At 34.6% G+C, this 23,720-nt stretch overlaps 1 protein-coding gene across 2 annotated transcripts in view; it reads left to right on the top strand.

The window, feature by feature from the left end:
- Nucleotides 1-23,720, top strand: part of CUL5 (cullin 5) — a 70,687-nt gene that overhangs the window by 29,765 nt on the left and 17,202 nt on the right. For both annotated transcript variants that reach the window (XM_081154567.1, XM_081154568.1), the window contains exons 4-11: nt 792-968; nt 3,666-3,807; nt 5,172-5,317; nt 5,400-5,480; nt 15,274-15,367; nt 16,947-17,077; nt 17,334-17,441; nt 19,522-19,586. In XM_081154567.1, coding sequence (XP_081010693.1) covers nt 792-968; nt 3,666-3,807; nt 5,172-5,317; nt 5,400-5,480; nt 15,274-15,367; nt 16,947-17,077; nt 17,334-17,441; nt 19,522-19,586 — 944 coding nt within the window. The remainder of the gene's footprint in view (nt 1-791; nt 969-3,665; nt 3,808-5,171; nt 5,318-5,399; nt 5,481-15,273; nt 15,368-16,946; nt 17,078-17,333; nt 17,442-19,521; nt 19,587-23,720) is intronic.

The following is a 23,720-nucleotide window of genomic DNA, read 5'->3' as shown; positions in this document are numbered from 1 at the left end:
ATTCCATCTCCTTATTAGTAATCTATCTGTTCAGATTTTCTATTTCTTTATGATTCACTCTTGGTAGATTGTATGTTTCTAGTAGTTTATCCATCTCTTCTAGGTTGTCAGATTTGTTGGTATGTAATGTTCGTAGTAGTTTCGTGATCCTTTGTATTTCTGTGGTATCAGTTGTAATGTCTTCTTTTCCATTTCTGATTTTATTTGTTCGAATCCTCTCTCTTTTATTCTCGGTGAGTGTGTACAAGCTTTTGTGAACATTTTTTGTACACAAATATTTATAGCAGCATTATTCACGATAGCTGAAAGGTGAAAACAACCCAAATGTCTGTCAGTGGACAAATACAAACAAAATATGATACATCCATAAAGTGAAATAGTATTTAGCCGTAAAAAGGAGTAAAATACTGATACATGCTACAACAGACAAATATATAGACACAGAAAGTAAATTAGTGGTTGCTTACAGTTGAGGGGTAGGAGAGGCAGAGACAAAGAGGAAGATAAGGTGATAGCTAATGGATACAGGGGTTGTTTTTTAATTGACATAGAGTATTTTATTAGTTTCAGGTATACAACATAATGATTAGATATACATATTGTGAAATGATCACAAGTCTGTGTGAACATACTTTAATTTGCTCTTGTGTATATACATATGTTTTAATTTCTTTTGGGTATAAGATAGTTTGTACAATAAATAAAATATTTACATTTATAGCATAAACACTTTCTGGTATTCTTTAAAGCACCAGTATTTCAGATTGGTATAATTCTTTTTTTTTCTTCAGCGAGTGCTAAGCCATCAAGATGATACAGCTTTGCTAAAAGCATATATTGTTGAATGGCGAAAATTCTTTACACAATGTGATATTTTACCGAAGCCTTTTTGTCAGCTAGAGATTACTTTATTGGGTAAACAGGGCGGCAACAAAAAATCAAATGTAGAAGATGGTATTGTTCGTAAGGTAAGTAAGTTTTCTCATCTTTTTCCTAATATTCAGAAAGGATGATTTGAAAACTTTTTAATGTAATGTAGATATTAAGTGGGTTTTTCTACTTCACATATAAATTCCTTCCTAGCTCTTGCTGGGTTTTATCGAGCAATATTTTTTTTCTTTTATCCATTTTTAGCTTTAGTTTTCTTTCATCTTTTTATGTGGTGTTAAGCTGTAGACCTGTGTTTCAGACATTACCTATCTTTTGCTTTTCCTTTACTCTTTTCCCAGTTTTATCTTTGAGATTTTATTTACTTACTCTTTCTTTGTACTTTTACCTTCCCATAAATTATATTACTTTTATTCTGTTTCAAAACTCTCTCCTTTTATTAGGTTACCTTCTGATATCTTTGTGTTCAATTGTGGCTAAGCTGTCATCTTTATAATTTTTTTACTTGATTATAGTGATTATAAACTTGGTATGTACTTTGTTTACTTTTGTATTTTGCACAGTTTCTAGTTAAAAGCTCTGTGCCCAGTAACAACTCATGATTTAATGGAAAAAGCTAAGCTCTGAAATTGGAGTCCCAGATTTCCCTTTCAACTCTTCAATCAGTAATGACCTAACCTCTCTGTCCTCATTTATCATGTATTTTTCTACTTGTGAGAATCAAATTGAACCACAGATTTGAAAAGTAGAAAAAGCCATTTGAACTTTAAACAACTCAGCTACTTGCTGCAATGGTTATAGCAACAATCTCAGGCATTTAAACATTCAAATAGTGGCCTGGGCATTATTTCCCAAGACTTAAAATTTATACCAGTGCTGACAGGGTTACTGTAAGTTAAGATACCCACTGGTTCCTCAGTGGTAGAAATAACTGCAGTATGAGACATTACCACCACCATCCACTCCCCAAAAAAGAAAAACACTTCTAGATGTTTTTTAATTTGCAGTTCCATAATCTTGTTCGCTCTTATTTTATTATTATTTAATTTTTACTGTTCCCTATGGATTGTGCAAATCAGCATCACTTAATGATTAAGAGCATAGATTCTAGGACCACAGTTGTTGGATTCAAGTTTCCAGTGTTGCCACTGATGAGCTGGGTAAATATGGGAACATTAGCCTTCCTCTCTGTGCCCCAAGTTCCTCGTATCTAAAGGGAGATAATAATACCTGTATCTGAGTTGTGAGAGTTATATGCCTTATATGTGGAAAGTATTGAGAGCAGTGCTAGGTATATAGTGAATGTTACATAACTGTTATTCTTGTTATTATTGATGCTGCTGTTATTATTAATATATTTTCTTTTTTTCTTTTTTCTTTTTTAAATATATCTTTATTGATTTCAGAGAGAGGAAAGGAGAGGGAGAGAGTGATAGAAACATCAATGATGAGAGAGTCATTGATCAGCTGCCTCCTGCACACCCCTGACTGGGGATCGAGCCCACAACCCGGGCATGTTCCCTAACCGAGAATCAAACCCCGATCGCCTGGATCCTAGGCCAATGCTCAACCGCTGAGCCACGGCCGGCCGGGCAGTATATTTTCTTTATCTGACAATTATTTGTTGGAGTGACAGTATGTACTCATGAATATGTATATATCATTTCCATCATTTAAATGGAACATCTGTAAGATGGATGGATTTATGTATTCCTTTTTTTAAGGTCCACTCTTGCACATATTTTCAGTTTAATATTTATCATGTGTTTGTACAAATGTGTTCATGAGCATTCCAAACACATACCAGTATTTCTTTGTGTTTGTTTTTTAAATTTTTATTTCTTGATTTGAGACAGAGAGGAAGGGGGAGGCGGGGAGAGAACCATCCCTTTGTTGTCCCACTTATTGATCCATCATTGGTTGATTCTTGTATGTGCCCTGACCAGGATTCGAACCTGCAACCTTGGCTTACTGGGACAATGCTCTAACAGACTGAGCTACCCAGCCAGGGCCATACCAGTATTTCTGAAAGTCAACCTTGGGACTACAGGGGAAGTAACATTTTCCATGTGTTACCATATTTGATTTTTACAACTGCTTGAAATTTATACTATTATTTTCAGTATTTTACAGATGGAAAAGCAGGTAAGTAAGTAACAGAGCTGGAATTCAAATCCAATTATGTTGATTCCTTCTTTCTTTTTGCTTTGGTTGTACGTATTTTCATCACTTTCTGATTAAGTCTAGAACTAAGTACTGCACACCACACCACACTGTCCCATAAGCAAGAGCAATGATTTTAAACAGAAAAATGTCACCATTCATAATGGTCAATATATATAAATTGTAACTTTTTAAAATAGCCCACAAATTTCACATATTTGTTAATTTTTATTCACATACTTAAATTTTGATGTTTTGATGTTGAACAATTATGTTTGATTCTGAAGCACATATTCTTTATCATGTTTTCTTTACCACATGTAAATATACTGCTTTCCTGAAGTATTCAAGTGAATGTAGGCCTAAGAATTTGATTTCCTTTTTTACTGTTTGTATTTAATTTTTTTTTTACTTTAGCTCAGCTGTCAAAATGCCTACTCCTCTCTTTCCAACACGTGTCTCAGTCGTAATTCACCTGAATTCCAAAATCCAGATCCATCCTCCAAATAAAAGAAAGTACTCCATTGCTTCCCCTGCAAAAATAAAAATTTGTGTATATGTGGTACTTTGTATATTAATGATCAAAATTAATTGTGTATTTTGTTCTTTCTTAGCTCATGCTTGATACATGGAACGAGTCAATCTTTTCAAATATAAAAAACAGACTCCAAGATAGTGCAATGAAGCTGGTACATGCTGAAAGATTAGGAGAAGCTTTTGATTCTCAGCTGGTCATTGGAGTAAGAGAATCCTATGGTATGTTCTGAACTTTTATGATCATAATTTTCTTTTCATGCAGATTCTAAGAGAATTATAGAGTAGTACTATCAAAAGTGTGTATATTAGCATATAATCACATCTACTTTTAGTCCCAGATGCTTTTAAGAGTACACAAAAGGTATTAATTCTGCTTTAAAGAAGCCTACAAAAATTCATATTAGTGTGGTTAATATTTATTTTCTCCATCTCATTTCTTGACTGGTGAACCTTTTTAGCAACTTAAATTAGAGAAATGTAGATTTGAATCTATAGCTTATAAAGTAACTAGCTTGGTACTTACATATTTAGGGTGTAAGTTAATTTCATGTGTACATTTGTCTCAGTCTTTTCCGTTTCTGACAATGACATTCTCATTTGTTCTTTCAATCAGATATTCCGCTGACTAGAATATTCTTCCTCCTCCCTCTTTGTCTTCTAACTCATCCTCATGGTTCCTCATGGAGGCCTTTCCTAATACCCAGACTAAATTGGGTCCTCCCTGTCATAATAATTTTGTGTAATTAACTGTGTTGTTGACACTCTGTCTTTACTGAATATGGAATGCTTGGCACAAAATAGTTGTCAAATAAGAATTTTTTATGCTAATGAACCTTTAGTTAGCTTTGACTTGCTCTCTCCATTGCCCTCATATTTCTTTAGGTATCAAATTTAGATTTTTATTAGCCAAGTCCCTGAAATTTATTCCTTTTTACTTCACCTGCCACCAGTTTGGACTTCTTTAAACTCTACTTCGGGAATTTTGAAACAGTCTTCTTTTAGGGATCATATTGTTATCATTTTATCCAAATACTGTTCATAAGATTAATTAAGTACTGTTTTATTGGTATTTTTCGTACCCATTTAATGGTACACCATGCTAAATTCAGGTTACTTAGCCTTAGATTTGAGGCTCTCCACAACCATTCCTAACTTACCCTGATCTTCTATTAACCTTACAATCCACTCAGGCCACCTTAAATTGGCCTTGTGCTTTTGTACATCTGAATATTTACTTATTTTAGATCGATCTAGCTATGTAAATCCTAATTTATTCTTTAAGACTCATTTCAGATCTCATCTCTTATGTGGATGATGTCTTGATCCAATTAGAAGTCAGTGTCTTTTCTACTCAAAAATAAAATAGTCCATGTTCTCTATACCATTTGTCACTTTACTGGTTTGTGCTGTTATCTTTTTAAGTTTTTTATAAAGAAGGTTTTGTCTTACATTTTTTTATGTTCTTTTGAGCATTGTCCATCCCATGCACATAATGAACTCTCAATATTTGTTATTTCATTTATCGTACTCAAAATACTGATTCGAAGCATAATTAGAGTAAAATTTTATTTTCTGTTTTTCAGTTAACCTTTGTTCTAATCCTGAGGATAAGCTTCAAATTTATAGGGACAATTTTGAGAAGGCATACTTGGATTCAACAGAGAGATTTTATAGGACACAGGCACCCTCGTATTTACAACAAAATGGTGTCCAGAATTATATGAAATATGTAAGTCAGAACTTAGTGTGCGTGCTGATTTGAGCTCTTGTCCTAGTGTTCTTAAAATGATCGCAATTTTGCCTCTGGACAGGCAGATGCTAAATTAAAAGAAGAGGAGAAACGAGCACTACGTTACTTAGAAACAAGACGGGAATGTAACTCAGTTGAAGCAGTAAGTAATTTTGCAATTGTTTGTTCTATGGGATTATTTGAAGTACAGTGGCCCACGGATGGCAAATACATAATGCAAGTAACATGACTTATCCTTTCTCTGTCTCTGACCAACAGTACTCATTGATTACAGTACTTCTCCAGTGAGCCAAAGCACAACTTTAATAGACACCTTATTGTTGTTTTTCAGAGCTAATGTGCAAGATAAAATTTATTTGCCATCCCTTCTCTAGAGTTTACTATATTTAATGTAGTCAGTCTCCTTTATTATGTGTTATGCATATATGAAGTTAACCATTTTAGTGACTTTCATGTGGCAAGTAAAATGTGTTTCCTAAAGATACAGTTGAGTGTCATTATTCACAGTGATTACGTTGTATAGAGTGGCTGCAAACACTGAGTTAGTGAGTGCCGAATCATTAATATTAGGGACAGTTCTTACGGGAGGATGTTTTCAAACTTAATCTTGTCATGAGATAAAATGTTATTTGATAAATGAGCATCAATCTCTTATATTATTTATTTTATATCCTAAGTTCCTCATTAAAAAAAAAACTGATCAGAGGTAGTAACCATGCTACACTATCTGTCCTGAGTGTTTTCTTTTACATGGAGAATGACCTTAGTGTACCTTAGTAAGGAAAATAAGCAATATTTCCTCCAGTTCCTTTCAGTCTCTGGAGCCTAGGAATTAGATTTACATTCAGATAAGTAACACTCCAGTTTGCCTACAACCAAACATTTTTCAACTATGATATTTTTTTTCCTTCTGACTTTTCTTTGGCTTCTTCCATCTTGAATGGTAGTCATGTTTATTCTTTGTTCAGGAGCTGGGTTGGATCTCCCCTCCCCCCTTGTTTTTGTTTTGTGTTGCCTTTCATAATGTGCAATATATTTCCTCTTTCAAAGGTTAAAGTAACTTTGATATTGGCCAGAAAAGGGAGCTAACTTAGGGTTGTTTATAGAAGTTCTTTATGGAAAATTAAAGCTGGCTTGGATTACTTTCAGAAGGCAGGGAAGGCCATTGATTGTTTGTTAAACAAGTATGCCATCCTCAGAGTTACCCCTCAGGAGGATTAATCTAGTGACAGTATGAAAGTTTAATTGGAGTGAGGAAGAGCTGGGAATAGGGAGTAGAAAGGAGGTTTTTACAATAATTCAAGGAAGGTGTTAGGAGTACCAAATAGGGTTATAGCCATGGGAATGAAAAGGACAAGGGTAGAGAGAAAGACTTCTAGAAGTAGAACGTTGTATCATATGGATGGGACTAGATATTGGACAGAATTGAGTCAATTTTGTTTCTGAGGGTTTGGCTTGGGAGAATTGTGCTCCTACACAGAGATCGGGTATAAGAATAAATCTTAGTAAGGAAGAAAGATAAGTTTAGTTAGAGGAATTTGAGCATTTTGAGTTGATTTATGTGCCCATTTCATCTGGGTGGGGAATGTTACAATTGCGTAAGATAGAATTGTTCTGTTCCTCTACTCTAGTGTATACAACTTAATTGGAGCATATCCATACTAAACATGGAAATTCAATTATAAAGGTCCAGCTAAGAAAGAGGATAAGAGACAGCAGGAAAAAGAGAATGAAAAAGGTAGAGATAAATACACACGACAACTCGAATGGAACAGTTAAGTCTCCCTTTCTACTTTAAAACACACACACACACACAGTAGGAAAAAATTTGAAATAGATGTGAATTTGCTCTTCCACAGTTACCAAATAGTGTGAGCATCTCACCAGCTGAATGATTCTAGATAAACTAATTAAAGATAAGTTTTTATTTGGTTACTTTTCACAAAGGCACCATGTGCAATATAGCATGCTTCCAGAGAAATTGTACTTCACTGGGGATGTAAGAGATCTGTTTCTGTGGTTTGTTTTTATTTTGTTTGGATTTTCTGCTCATTTTTTTAAATGTTCTGATTGAAAAATGACATATACACTGAAAAGGGCACAAAATCTCAAGTATATAATAAGTTAATTATCACAAAGTGAGCATACCTGTGAAATCACTAGAAAAAGAATTAGTAGCAATTCAGAAACCTTTTATCATTCCCCCTCCAAAGGACTATTACTATCTTTTTCTTCAACGGTTATCACTCTCCCAACTTTTAACAACATAGTTTATAGCAAAATTTGGTGCAGAGAAGATATCAGGCACAAAAACTCTAGAACTAATTATGATGTTGGGAATGTAAGGCTTAATGCAGATGTATCACTATACTATATTCCTCACTGAGCTAAAGCCATTAACTATATACATAATATTTATTATGTGTTTGTTAATTGCAGTTTTGTTTTCAAAGAGAAATAACTTGTTAAAATGATGTTGTAATGGAAGGAACCATAAACCAAAAAATCACTAAGTCTTGGGTTCTAATTTAATATAAAGGGTAAACACTATTATTTGGCAGCTAGTAAGAAACAAATCACTTTCCATACTAAAAACTATTGAAAACAGCTACACTGTCCTAAATTTTTTCTTAGCAGAATTATCAGTCATCAGAACATGTTATGCTATATCTTAATGCATTATTGATACTAGTTTTGTCTATACTTACCTGTTAGGCTGTTTGTGTTAATGGAAGACAGTTACATATCAGTTCATATGGGCTACAAAATAATGCACACCAGGATTTAAGATTAAAGCAGGTACATTTTTGGCACTTACGTTTTCCTCTAAAAATTTGCAAATTATTATGGTTTATCAATTACCTTCTTTGAATTTAATTAGTATGAGTCAACCTTAATCTTCTAAACCAGATTAGTTTTCAATTTATGGGAAAAAAAGTTTCTGGACTGTATTCAGTATAATAGAGCAAGTCTTACCTAAGTAGTACCAGTTATGAGGCCAGGCCTGTTGAAGGCCAGGTGCACATTTCAAGAAGTGTTCCAAGCATCTGATTATGTCAAGTGATGCTTCTTCTTTTCTAATATTAATATCTTCTATTTTCCTTCAGTGGATTAAATCCATCTAATATTAAATGGTTAATTTTAGAAAAATGTAATAATATAGGAGATCCTTGTCCTCTAATCTTTGATGGGAATGCTTTTACATTTTCACTGTTAAGCATAGTGGCATTTCTGTCATGATATATGCATTTTACTATGTTAAGTGAGTATTCACTTATTCTTTTATTAAGAATATTATCAGGCCTCCTCTTCTACTTTATCTTATAGGAGAGCAACTTAGCACCACTCAGATTCCGTTAGACACACAATTCTAATAAGCTTGATTATCTTTGGATGGGCCTGTAGCAAAAGAGCAACAGTATGTTAGTAAAGCTGGATAAGAGGCTTCGGAGCTGTGCTGCTGAAGGTACATTATTGACAGAAGTGACACATCACAGTAAGAAAAAAAGAGAGGAAAAAATTTTAAACCAAAATAACTTATCTTTTTTCTATGGCTATTAGTATTTTAGGCAACAGTCCAACATACCTTGATATTCTGTGAGGGCATTCAGTTAGTATGTATTATGCACCTAAAACATGTCAGGCCTTGTGCTAGTTAGGCCTGGTTCCTGTCTTTAGCGTGACACTCGAGTAAAATGGGTTGTTTATGTAACAGAGGAGTGGAATGGAGTTAATTGGTGGTGTCAGGTTTTCACCTCTTCACAATGACCAGGGCACTGATAGGGAGACAGAATGGTAAGGGGCATTCATATTGGAGCCAGGTGAGGATTTGAATTCCACTGTTGTCCTTTTACCAGCTGTGTGCCCTTTGGCAAATGCTGTCAGAGTTTAATGAAATAACTATATAGAAAAAATTTAGTACTGTGTCTGGCATGGTAGTTTTTACTGTTAGGGCTCTGGTTTGGAGAAAGCTGCTTACTGATTCTAAGACAGAAACTATTTTACTGTCTGTATAAAACATTAATAAAACTGAATTTTAACTAGGTCACAGTCATAAATTATTATCTTTAAAGTGGGTACTTGTTAACTTTAGTATTTTAGTATATTAAGGGTGGTATCCAAATAGTCAAGGTGAATTAGTCCGACTCTTCATTGTTCTGTGTAAAGAGGGACTTGTGTAACTAGTTTAGAAAGGAAGCAAGTACCGCTAATTATAATGATTAAAAAGAAAAGAAGAAGAGAAATCTAAGCCAAGCTAGAAAGTCCAAGAGAAATTAATTTTGAGAATATCCTACCACACATGGAATAAGTTAATTCTTGAATACATTACAGATGTCCATGTATGGTTGATAATGGAAAAATAGAATCTTAGAGTGGAGAAATGTAGGATAATTTTTAGTTCAAACTTCTATTTTATAGCTGAGGCAAAGCAAATTATTACTTACATTGAATTATGTAACTAACAACAATCAGAACTGTTCTTGTTGCTTTTTACTAAATTTCAGTGAAGTAGAATTAATTGTTCAAATTGAAAAGCACTTAAAAGATGACTCTTCTATATCACTTAGCCTGCCTGTCCCACCTTTCATTTTCATAGACCTGTGCATTCGTTCATTCGACAGTTACTGAGTGCCTGCTGTTTTTTATGGCAGGCTTCATCTTTGAAGAGTTTTGCTATAGAGGAAGGTAAAACATCAAGCACATTGATAGTTAAAGTGTGTCACCTTGCAGACCTCTGGGGAGAGATTACTATGGATTTAGAAGTTGTGCTCATCTCAGGCAAAATGCAGGAGTTGATGGCATATGGCAAACAGTTTTTTTTCTTCACGGAAGCTAGCGAAAGGAGACAGAAAGGGAAAACAAGGTGAGAGAGATGGCTTATCACTGTCCTTTCCATTCAAGATGTATTTTTCAAATAATAAGAATATACTTAGGGCTGACTGTATATAGTACTCTGGTAAATGATGGGGAAGAAATACAAAAGAGGAATAACATGGTCTCAGCTTCCAAAACTGACCCTCTTGTTAAGACAAGACTCATTAGAGATAAGGAGAGAACTCTGTCAAGCAAGCTTCCTTTCTTCTTTCTGCCTACATAAAAGTTTTCTAAAGGATTTTTCAACACATAGGGATCTATACCATAATTATTCGCTACTTCTTTTTTAAAAAAAACAAAAACTTTGTTATGAAAATTTTCAAATATTTATAAAAGTTGAGAAAAATAGCATAATGAACCCAGCCTGTCATACCCAGCCCCCAGATTTAACAGTGATCATCATTTTGTCATATTTGCTTGGTTGGTCCCTCCTTCCTTCTCCCTCCCTCACTTCCTCCCTCTCTCCCCCACTTTCTTCCTTTCTCTTTCTTTCCTCTAGCATTTTGAAAGAAATTTATGACATCATGCATTTTTACTCTAACCCCTTCTGTATTACAACACTTTTTAATACCTGTATATTTTTTATTATACATATATGTGTGTGTATGTATATGTATATATAGGGTGTCCCAAAAAATGTATACAAATACTTTAAATAATTATAAAGGCAGTGTTTATTAAAATACATTTCATTTTCAAAATTGAGCTATCAGCTGTTAAAGCATGTATACATTTTTGGGTGACACCCTGTATATATATATATACATACTATAATATACCTACCCAACCCTCTAATAATGGGCACTTTAATATTCATTATTGTAGTTTATTTCTTATAAATAATACTTCCTGGAATGTCCTTATATGCCTATATCTTTTAAACATCTTTATGCATACATCTTTCTCACATGTGGCATTCTCTTGGAATAAAATTTCCTGGAAATGAGATTGCTGAAGCAAAGAGTATGCACATTTTACAGATTGCTACTTAATACCAAATTGATCTTCAGAAATGTTACAGTAATTCTTCAGCAGTCTGCCTGGTTATCTTTCCTGATCTGGGTTTTGTCAGTCTATTAGTTTTGCCATTCTCCCAGTATCATAGATTTTTTTTATGTTCATATATAAAATTACTAATGAGGCTTGGGCATCTTTATTCATATTATGGACCATTTGTATTCTTTTGTGTGTTCAGGCTGATCTTTTATAAACATCACTTTTATTATTTTACTTCTTTATTCAAAACCCTTATTATCATAGTTCTGGCCGGGTGGCTCAATTGGTTGAGTGTTGTCCTGTTCACCGAAAGGTTGCCTGCCAGTTAGATTCCCAGTCAGGGCACATACCTAGGTTTCAGGTTTGATCCCCAGTTGGGGGCATTGATGAGAGGCAACCTGATCAATGGTTCACTCCCTCTCTCCCTCCCTCCCTTCTCCCCTCCCTTCCTCTTTCTATTTTAAATTTAAAAAAAAAGCCCTGGCTAGTGTGGCTCAGTTGGTTGGAGCGTCATCCCCTGCTCAGAAGAGTTGTGGGTTCAATTCTCAGTCAGGACACATACCCAGGTTGCAGGTTCAATCCCCAGTCGGGCACATACAAGGAAGCAAGTGATCAATGTTTCTCTCTCTCTCCCTCCCCCTCCCTCTCTCTCAAATTAATAAAAGCATATCTTTGATTGAGGATTTTAAAAAATAATTTTTTAGAAAAGCAACAGTATCATTATTTCCTATTTCTGATTTTCAAGACCCTTTGTAATTTGGCCCTAAAGTATTTTTCTAACTTAATACTGTTAAGAGTCATCCTGCTCCAGTAAGGACTATTTTCTCATTCATATAGTGCCTCATTCTATTCATTTTTTTCTTGGATTCATTTCTGAATAGTTTTACCTTTTTAAAATGTTTAACTTTTTTCCTGCCTATTAAATCTGTTGGAATCCTTATTGCCCATTGTGCAATAAAGTTGCCCTAAATTGTCTAGCTTTAATCAATTTTCTCTTATTTGATTTCCCACTGAACCTATTTATTGTTTCTACCATTTTATTTAGTAGCATATTATAGACTGATTTGTTGTGTTATTTTATCAAACACCAGCTGTGCGTGAGACCTTGAATATGTAGCTATGGACAGAAGAGTCTGCCCTCACGAAGTTTATAGTGTAGTAATGATGAATTTGTTTTCACTTCTTTGCTTTATTAATGAGGTTGAACTTTTTTTATATACCTCTGTTATACATGAAGTATGCACACATTCTTAGATATGTAATTAATTATATTTCCCAACTGGATTGCAAAATCATTGAGGATAGAAACCATATTTTGTACTTCTGTATTCCTTACAACACTTAACTCAGTTCTGAGCATATAGTCATTACTAAGTATATACTTGCTCTGTTAATGTAGTAACAAAAGTTGTAGGCTGTGGAGTCAAATACCTGACCTCATAATACAGCTCACAACCTTATAAAGTACCAGTACAGTATTTGCAAGTTACTTAGCTTCTCTAAGCTTTTTTCCTCATATGTTAAATATCTGCTTCATAAGGTTTTCATGTGGGTTAAATGAGTTAATGTATGTAAACCATTTAGCACAATGTGTACCTGTTATTATAATTTGTTTAACATCTCAGGCTAGGAGCTGCTTCATCAACCTTTTATTTCCCTAAGTACTTTCATCTAAGCAGTTAACCAAATTCTTCTCAGTTTACTTCAATTACTTTTTCAGTTTAGCCTCTCCTTTTAATCCACATCGTATCCCACAATAAGAAATACATTTACTTGTGTACTATATTCATTTGCAAATATTTGAAACTAAGGTTTTATGAGATAATATTATTTGTGATGCACTCTGATGTTTTTTATTCTGTTCTATATTATTTATTTAAAAAAAAAAAAAAAGGCTGTGCCCTGATCTGCGTGGCTCGGTTGGAGCATCTTCCTGTACACTGAAAGGTCAGGGTTCAATTCCCAGTTAGGACACATACCCAGATTTCGGGTTCAATCCCTGGTTGGGACGTGTATGGGAGACAACCAGTCGATGTTTCTTTCTTACATTGATGTTTCTGCCTTCCTCTCCCTCTTAAAAAAAAAAATCAATAAAAACATATCCTGAGGTGAGGATTAAAAATAATAATAAATAGAAGCTGGTCATAACCATTAAAACTGATTTCAAAACAGTCTGAAAAACACTGGTCTAGAATTTTGGAATGTGCAAAATTTGTACTAGTACTGAACTGGATTACGTTCAAGTGTAAATTTTCATGAAATAAAAAACAGATGAAGTGACTGGAACTTGGAACTTATTTCACTTGCACTTTCTTCTTCATGAGTTATATAGAATTAATTTTCCTTTCTTGATCTGATTTTGCTGAATATGGGAATGTTTAGTTGTGCATTTTTGCACATATAGAATGGTATAGAACAAGATTTCTCAGCAGTTGGTGTGGCAGAAATTTCTCAACCACTTCATATGTGTATTGTTTTCCTTAGGACAGAAATTAGAGTGCATAGATTTTTAAATCGTTAGCATAAGTCTCAAAGAGGGACCTGAGAAAAACTTTAGTATGGAAATTTTAAAACATATTTAGAAGTAGAAAGAATAGTATAATGAATCTCTGTTACCTAAATTCAACTTCATAACTATCAACATTATGTTAATTCCAGGAGGAAATTTTAACAAAGAACTTTTAAGGCACATATAATTTCCTTTCTTGATACAGATAAGATGATCTGTCTTTCAGAAGAGATATATCAGCCTTCATGTACCTTGCTTTAGTACTCCCAGTACACTCATTTTATCTGATACCTGCAAGAAGAGTAAATAAGTATATGACACAGGTGAGCAGTGATGGAATAGGGTGGATTTTCCTAAGGACACAAAGAACACCAAACCTTGCCATCTTACTTGAAATATTTCAACAGCCTCGAATGCCAGTCCCCCTATTACGCGCTCAGTACCATCTCATCTGTCTTGCTGCCATTTGACTGATCTTTTAAAAATGACTTGGGGCCCAGCCGGTATGGCTCAGTGGATAAGCACTGATCCATGAACCAAGAGGTCACTGGATTAATTCCTGGTCAGGGCATGTGCCCGGGTTTTGGGCTCGATCCCCAGTAGCGGGTGTGCTAGAGGCAGCTGGTCAATGTTCCTCTGTCATCGATGTTTCTCTCTCCCTTCCTTTCTCTCTAAAAACCAATTTTTTAAAAATACATTTAAAAAATGACTTGGGGGAAGTAGAAGCTCATAATGTCCTCTGTTGAAAACCTTCAATTCTTTTTTCCCTACCTATAGAATAAAATCCCAAGCCATGGATTTTCATTCATGATCTGGCTTCAGCCTACCTTTCTAGCTTTCTCTTCCACTGTCCGTCTCTTCCCTATGACATGCAGCTTATTATTCTCAGAATATTCAGTCCTTTTAGCACTTGTAGTTATTTTTCAGGATCCAATTTAAATTTCATCTTATGGATAAGACTACCCCAGAAACAAGTATGTAGTTCCTCTGATTGCTTTTGTTGGTTGTGTGTGTGTGTGTGTTGCCCCTTAACTGAGTCATATTACTAGTTTATCTTTGCCTCCCTCATCACCCTTAATTAGTGATCTCCTCCAAAGCAGTGGTTATATCTTATTCTTCTTAGTCTCCTAAACACTTCTTTGGTGCCCATACATAGTAGGCATCTAATGATGGTTTGTTGAATGAATGTATGAGTACTTTTAGAATTTTAGAATCTAATTCCAACACAGGTTCTCTCCAGAAGAGTTCATCAGAGTTTATTTTTTCATTTTGTTTTGTGTGTGTGTGTTTTTCCTCCCCTCCTTTGGGGGCTGTTGTTAAAATTTCTAAAGAGAGCCTAAGTTCTATAGTCTTTCCTTAGTGGGAAATATACTCTGGTAAACTAGTATAGAGTATCCGTCTTCAACATTCCTGTAGTAAAGGTAAGTAAAATCTACTTTTGGTATACTTAACTTTCTGCTGTTGTTGAAAAATAGTTTTATGGAGCTATAAAGCAAAACAAAGTGGAATAAATTTGTGCTTATAATAGCCTTCACCAATTTTTGATATATTTCAGCTCATGGAATGCTGTGTAAATGCCCTGGTGACATCCTTTAAAGAGACTATTTTAGCAGAGTGCCAAGGCATGATCAAGCGAAATGAAACTGAAAGTAGGTAAAATATCACTTAAAGTTCTCATAATCTTTTAAGAGGGTATCTTTGAGGCAAATCACTTTTAATAAATTGCTCTTAGGTTATTCTTTTATACCTAAATATGTTTGTTAAAGTAAACTGTGCTTAAAGAAAACGATAAAATATTTAGCACAGTTAGAAGCACTGTGAAGATTATAAACTTATATGTTCTGCATCTTCCCCCCCTTAGGTATCAGTATGTACACAGACACACGTGTGTATTTCAGTTTGTTCTTCAAAGGCTAATATAAATGGTAAACATATGGTATAGGATAGAACTAGGTATCGTGACTTTTTTGTGGAACCTTGCAGCATATACTTTTAGGAAGTAATAAGACATTTCTTGTTAATATTCATTCCTCTCCCCAAAAATATTTTACAATTTGCCCGGCTGGCGTAGCTCAGTGGTTGAGCATCGACCCATGATTCAGGAGATTGAAGTTTGATTCTGGGTCAGGGCTCATGCCTGGGTTTCGGGCTCAGTCCCCAGTAGGGGACATGTAGGAGACAGCTGATCAATGATTCTCTCATCATTGATGTTTCTATCTCTCTCTCTCTCTTTCCCTTCCTCTCTCTGAAATCAATAAAGACATTTTAAAAAAATATATTTTACAATTTAAGATTTCAGAAGTGGTTTTTTAAAATTACTTAAATGTTTTCTTAATAAAGATGTATTTGAGAGGGTGGCAAGTACATTACAGCCAAAAAGAACACAGTATAATATCTATGTCCCTGCTACCCAGAGATGACTCCTGGTAGCATTTTGATGTATTCCCCTCCAGATTTCCTTTTGTATAAATGCAAGGTCCCATTTAATCTCTAGTTGCATTTAAAGTATGTCTTTCATTTCACTTAAGTTCATACACTTTTTAGAAGTAATTTTGTAGTGAAAAACAAATTGCTCATTGGCATAAATGAAATATTTTAATTCTGTATGCCAGGCTAAGTATAGTTATATCTGATCCATTTTGGACTCCCTCCAAAAAAGATTTATTTAGTAGTAACCAGTTCTGTGGAGTAAGGTTTTTGTGAAGGTCAATTAAATGGTATAACATGAGAAAATGCTTTTAAACACTGAAAAATTCTTTATGAATACATCTTTATATGATCTCTACTAGACTTTTATAATCATTACTCTGAGCAATCTGATGACATTTTTTTACCCCTTGGTGATGTAGTAGTGTATTTAATATTATATCTACTTCATAAAATGTGTGAATGTTCTGCATAAACTTTTGTAGTTCTTAGAATAAGAAGTATTCCATGTGTTGACAGTCACGTGACTCACTTTTTAAGAGTTGGGTTTTGCTGTGTGTGATCACTTTTAATTAGAGTTTCTTTTAAAAATACTTTTTGTCATACAAGGTGGATCAGGAAGTTATAGAACTTACTATAACAGCTCCTGAACTCTAATTGTAACCAAAAATATTATCAGCTTCAAACTAGTATTTCTCCAAACTCTTGCCATCATAGGCGTTCTAGACCCATGGTACAAATCAAAGAGAAACCTTATTCTGATGGTTGCAATGATTACATGAGTGTGTTCTATCCTTTCAGAATTACACTTAATGTTTTCATTGATGGACAAAGTTCCTAATGGGATAGAGCCAATGTTGAAAGACTTGGAGGAACATATCATTAGTGCTGGCCTGGCAGATATGGTAGCAGCTGCTGAAACTATTACTACTGTAAGTTTTCCTCACTGGCAATGAGAGATGTATATCAAGTTTACTTTTTAAATGGAGGTTTGGGTATTTAAAACAGTAATTGATTGGAAAACAGTGATGTTAGAACACATTAATTTTAAGGAAACATTTTTTCAGAAAATTTCCCAAATTTTAAGGCTATAGTGTTTTATTAAAATTATGTTTATATTTTCTCACTTTTTTGTCTTATTCTTTTCTTTTTTAAAACTCAGTTGAATACAATACATTTTATTTTTAGGACTCTGAGAAATATGTTGAGCAGTTACTTACACTATTTAATAGATTTAGTAAACTCGTCAAAGAAGCTTTTCAAGATGATCCACGATTTCTCACTGCAAGAGATAAGGTATATATTCCTGTATATTAACACTACTGTCATTATTTTATTTTATTTTATATTTGGAAAGATACATTGTTTACTGAATAAAAGCAAAGTACAGAAAAGAATATAGCATGATTCTGTTTATGGAAAACAGAAAGGATATGCACTTTATACTTAGTTTGCCTATAATGTCATAATTTACTTTTAATAAGAAACTTGCATCATTAAGCAATTAAATTACAAACTAAAAACCTAGGAACTCTGATTTTTCATCAGTTGAGGGCAACCACACTTAATATATTTGGTTTGTTGTACATTTTTGTAAGCATAGGGTAGGTGTACTTGTGAACTAGAATTTAACCAGAAACTTGCTCTCCTCATTTTTCCAAGAATGTTTTTGTTTTTGTTTTTTAGTATTATTGAAATACTAAGTTAAATGGCCTGCAAAGGCTTCTTTGAGGTGACATTTGAATCAAGACAGAGGGTGATTAGAAATAAGTCATGTGTCCATCTGAGGGAAGAATGTCCCAGCCTTGGAGCAAAGAAGCATAGGAGACATGTCATTTTGGCCAGAGGGGATTGAGTGAGGGGAGAATAGTAGAAAATAAAGTCAGAGAGGTAGCAGGAAGCCAGGTCACATAGGACTCTGTGGACCATGGTTTTTACTCTGAGTAGGGTTTGGAAAGTCATTGAAAGCATTTGAACAGAATGACAGGACCTGACTTACATTTGAACAGATCACCTGGCTGCTGAATAGACAGAAGGGGGGCAGGAGAAGCAGCAAGAGTATCAGTTAAGAACCTATTTAAATAATTCAGTTAAGTAATAATAGAAACTTGGCCCAGAACAATAGTGGGTACAGGTAGTCAAGAGTGGTTGGATTCTGATTACGTTATGAAAATGGACTATACAGGACTTGGTAATAAATCAGATGTGGAATGTGATAGAAAGAGATCATTCCAGGAAGCCACTCTGATTTTTGTTCTGATCAATTAGAAGCATATGCATGTGAGATGGGGAAGACTAGAACCACGTTGGGGAGAGATGATTACAGAGCAATTAGGAACTCGGTACTAGATAAGTTAACTTTGGATTGTTTATTAAATATCCATGAAGCAATGTCAAGTCTGGAGTTTAAGGCAGGGAATGGGCCTGGAAAAAATAGATCTGGGAGCTTCAGCATATAGGTGGTATTAACGCACTGACACTGACTATGATCACCAGCGTAATGAGTGAGGATAGAAGAGATCCAAAAACTGGCCTGGTGCATCCTAAACTTAATTATCAGAAAGATGAGGAACCACCTTTCCTGAGACTCCCCTCATGAAAGGAGAATGAGTGGAAGGACCAAGAGAGTGGTGTGCTAGAAAACAGGTGGAAAAAGCACTTTCAGGAAGAGGGCATGATGTGCCGTTTTAAAATGCTCCTGACAGGTCAGATAAGATGGGGGTTAACCATTATCTTCAGCAACAGGGCGGTTGTGAGTGACTGACAGTCTACTGGTGGAGTAGTGATGTGAAAGTCTGGTTGGAATGGCCGCAGGGAGATTGTAGAAAGGGAGGTAGTTCCTCCAGGAGTTTAGCTTAAAAAGAGAGAGATGGGGCAGTAGCTGAAGGTGGACAAAGCCAAGAGAGAATTTTTAAGATTTAAAAGCTAACAATATGTTTGTGTGCTAAGGCTACAGAAACAATGGAGAAGGTAAAAATTGGTGATGCAAGAGAGGTAGGAGGGGATTCTGATTATTAGTTTTCTCAGTGACATAGGAAGTTGTATCATCAGCCAAGAGTGTACATGGAGGAGGAAATAGAGGTTTGATGAGAAAAGAAATAATATCAAAATGTTTTCTAGGATAATGTGCGGAAGAGATAAAATGATATGGTTGTCAGGCAGCATTAGGACCCTGCGGGACTTGAGGATAATGATAATCATAAAATGACAGAGTATGCTGAAGTCATTGACTTGAAAAATCCTGTCAGGCCAAATATACCATTAAAAATAAAAGCTAATTTATATTTTTATGTATTTTTTGAATTGTAACAATTTATCTAACTATTTTAAATGTTGAAAGGATTGCTTATATTTTATTTTAAATTATTATTTGCAGGCATATAAAGCAGTTGTTAATGACGCTACCATATTCAAACTTGAATTACCTTTGAAGCAGAAAGGGTAAGTTTTAAAATCATATGTTTAAAATTCTTAAATTTTTTGGAGTGTCATGTTATTGGGTGTGCAAAGTGCCCTGTTTTCTAATCCTATTAGGGTTTTTTGTTCTGTTTTTGTACTGTTATGTTTTTGTATCATTTTATTATTTAAAAATTCTCCATTTTTAATTTTGTATTACGTTATCTCCTTTTATAACCAAAAAAAGTTAACCTTATTTTTTAAGGAGAAAAAAATGTTTTGTTTTTAATTTTATTTTTCAATTATAGTTTACATTCAGTATTATTTTGTATTAGTTCCAGGTGTGCCGCCTAGTGGTTAGGCAGCCATATACTTTATGGTGCTCCCCTCCCCACCCCCATAGATAATTTCAGTACCCACCTGGAAAATGTTTTGTTCTTTTTCTTTTAGAATCTCTGCTTGATTGTTTTTCCATCCTCATTAGTCACTAAAGTTAATTTATTACCTGTAAAAGCATAGACTATGACTCAGTTCACCATATGGATAAAAAAAGGAAATCAATTTTAATGTCAATTTTTATTTACCATTTTTAAAACTTGTTCTGTCATTGGTAGGATGAAGTTACTTGTGCTGAGTACTATTATAGAAAAATCAGAAAATCAAAATTTAATGAAATAGTAATAAATCTGATCTACTTATAGTATCTTCAGAGTAGTGCTAAGTAGCACTAAAGGTTAACTGGAAATATGTTTTGATGTAATTTCTAGCTGAGAATTGCTATTTTAAACAAATTTTACACTTAATGCTAAAATATTTTATCTTTACTTTTATTTTTATTTTATTTGAGAGAGGAAGAAACATCAATGTGAGAGAGATGCATTGATTGGTTGCCTCCTGTACCCACCCTGACTGGGGATCAAACCCTCAAACTTCCAATGCATGGGACAGTGGTCCAGCCAACTGAGCCACAGCGGCAAGGGCAATGATAAAATATTTTTTAAATATCATTTTTTAAGAAGATAAGTTCAGCCCTGGCCAGGTAGCTCCATTGGTTAGAGTGTCGTCCTAATGTCAGTCCCTGGTCTGGGCACATACAAAAGTTAACCAATGAATGCATAAATAAGTGGAATAACAAATTGATAAAGCAAGAGAGTAACTTTACTATAAGTTTGAAATAAAATTTTTTTTAAATGTTTGGGCAGGTCCTGGCCGGATAGCTGAATTGGTTCAAGTGTCGTCCCAATAGCAGGTTTGATCCCTGGTTAGGGCACATGTGAAATGCATAAATAAGTGGAACAACAAATCGATGTTTTTTTCTCTCTCTCTCTCTCCCCCCCCTTTCCTCTCTCTCCCTCTAAAATCAAATAAAATTTAAAGAAAAAGAAAAGTTCAGGTTTTTAAAATTTTATTTGAATCATTTTTAGGGTTTGGGGTGGTGTTTTGGCTATATAAGTTATTAGAGTGATATTACAGTGGAAGATACCTGAGTCATACAGTATTATAATAATTGACATAGTTTAGAAGGGCATTTATTATGTTTTCTATAAATGGTGAAATATATGGCACATATAACACTACATATTGGATAGCTCTTCGTATTTATACATAAAGGTCTTCCTCATTCTCCCTTGCCCCAGCATTTTATTTTATTGATTTGAGGGGGAATAGGGAGGGGGGAGATAGAGAGAGAGAGAGAAACATCGATTTGTTATTCCACTTATTGATGCATCATTGGTTGATTCTTGCATGTGCCCTGACCGGGGATCAAACCTGTAACCTTGGCATGTTGGGATAACACTCAAACTAACTCAGCTACCCTGCCTGGGCCTGCCCAAACATTTAAAAATTTTTTTATTTTAAACTGATAGTAAAGTTACTCTGTTGCATTATCAAATATATGTCTCCCTATACATTCGTCAGTCAACTCTTAAAATACATTTCCAAAGAAATTTCAGGCATTAATAACCTTACTCCCTAAACACTTCAGCTTGTAGTCATAAAATTGAATTTGGTGTTTATTTTTTGAAATGAAACTTACCTACAGCCATATGCATAAATCTTAAGTGTACAATTTTTTGAGAGTTGACAAATACCTACATCCCTCTTAAGATGATACAATCATCTTTGAGAGTTACCTCATGCTCATTCTCAGTCAGTCCCACTGCCGCCTCCTTCTAGAGACAGCCATTGTTCTCTTTTAACATAGGTTAGTTTTGCCTGATCTAGGACTTCATAGAAATGAAATTATACAGTACTTGCTTTTTTTGTGTAAAGCTTCTTTTAAGTCACCATACTGTTTTTGAGATTCACCCATGTTTTTGCATACTGCAGGGATTTGTTTTCCAAAGTGGCTGCACTGTTTCACACTCCCACCAGCAGAGGAGGAGGGTACCAGCCGATCCCCATCCTCCAGTCACTCAGTGTTGTCGCTTTAATTTTAGTCATGTTGGATGTCAGTGGTATCTCATTGTAGCTTTAACTCCCATTTCCCTCATGACTACTGATGTTGAGCACTTTGTTGTGTATTTTTAGCATTACATTCCCTTTATACAGCATTCACATTTTTGGCCTGTTTTTTTCATTGGGTTGTTCTTTATTAGTGAACTGTAAGAGTTCTTTTATATTCCGTATACAGGTCCTTTGTGAGATACATGCTTTTCTTCTATGGTTTTTGCTTTCTGTGTTTTGTCTAGGAAACCTTTGTCTACCTCTACCTTTAGGTCATGAAGATAATCTTTTGTTTTCTACTTGAAGCTTTCTAATTTTTGTTTTCACATAGGTCTAAGGTCCTTCTTAAATTAATATTTGTGTGTATGTATGTTAGAGATGAAATTTCTTTCTTTTCTTTTTCCACATGAATAGCAAGTGGTTTCATCACCATCTGTTGGAAATGCTTCCATTCCCCACTGCATTGCTTTGGTGCCTTTTGTCAAAAATCAAGTGACTTAAATATGTGTATGTCTTTCTGGGCCCTCTATTCTATTCCATTGATTTATTGGGGTATCCTTAGGCCATTACCACATAGTCATGACTAATATATTTTTGTAGGAAGCCTTAAGGTCAGATAATATAATTTTGTTCTTTTTTTCCACGAGTTTCTCTCCTTTGTGGCAAGATTTCTAGATGTTGAATTTTTAGTAAGACTTTTATGTTTTAATTTTTTTCTTCTATTTGCTTTTCATATTGATGTAGCTTATTTTCTCTCGAAATTCTTTTTGTTCTTCAGCTTTTCTTTGATGTTTTTCCCAGGTTTCCAATTCTTTAGTTGCTTTTATCCATTCTTTTTCTTTCATATGTTCTATTCTTTCCCTCTCTTCTTCAATCTTCATCATGACATTTAGTGCCTATTTTTTATCTTCCCACCTTGCTGCAGCTTTTGCCTCTGTAGCTTTTTTTGCTCTTTCTTGTGCTTGTAAAATAGATTTCTCCCTTATCCTTTGCATCATCTCTTTGTCAGCTTAATCAGTATATTCTGAGTCCTGAAGATTAAAAAACCTTATTCCACATCTGACACAGAAAAGGTCTCCCACATGACCACTTCTTTTTTATGTAAGGTGAAAACAGTAGTGTCATTCCCAGTCTTGACTTTGCTGCTCTCATCATCTATGGGAGCGTAGAGAAACACCTCAATTAAAAATGGAGCAGAGTTGACCTTCACATAGTTTTCTCTGCAGAACACATCAGCATCTCTCATGCAGATGCCCCAGAGGGCACAGATATAAAGACCGAAGTCTTCGTCTGCTGCCAGCTGTAATCTGCAGGGGCATCCCAGGAAGCATTGGACATCCTTGTCTTGTTCCTAATTTTAAGGAGAACACTGTCTTTCACCACTGAGTATGTTCACTATGGGTTTTTTATAACTTCATATTTCTTAATAGCAGCATGGCATTCTGTGTGGTAGATTTAGCATGGTTTATTTACTTGATCCTTTATTGTCACATTGAGTAGTTTCTGATATACTGCTGTTGCTAATAGAGAATAATTTTGTATATTTGTCATTGTATGTGTGTGAAAGTGTTTCTGCAGTCTAATTTCCCAGAAGTGGGCATTTCTGGGCTTCTCTTTATTTTCTGATTCTGAGGTCACCATGTCCTCCTACCTTTCGCTCCAGATTAAAGTAGAACATTCCTGTGAAATAAAATGAGTATTATTAGCTTATCCAAGCATCATCAGAACATG

Source organism: Miniopterus schreibersii, assembly GCF_964146895.1.
Source record: "Miniopterus schreibersii genome assembly, chromosome: 12".
NCBI lineage: Eukaryota > Metazoa > Chordata > Mammalia > Chiroptera > Miniopteridae > Miniopterus > Miniopterus schreibersii.
This window is presented reverse-complemented; position numbering and strand designations above follow the sequence as displayed.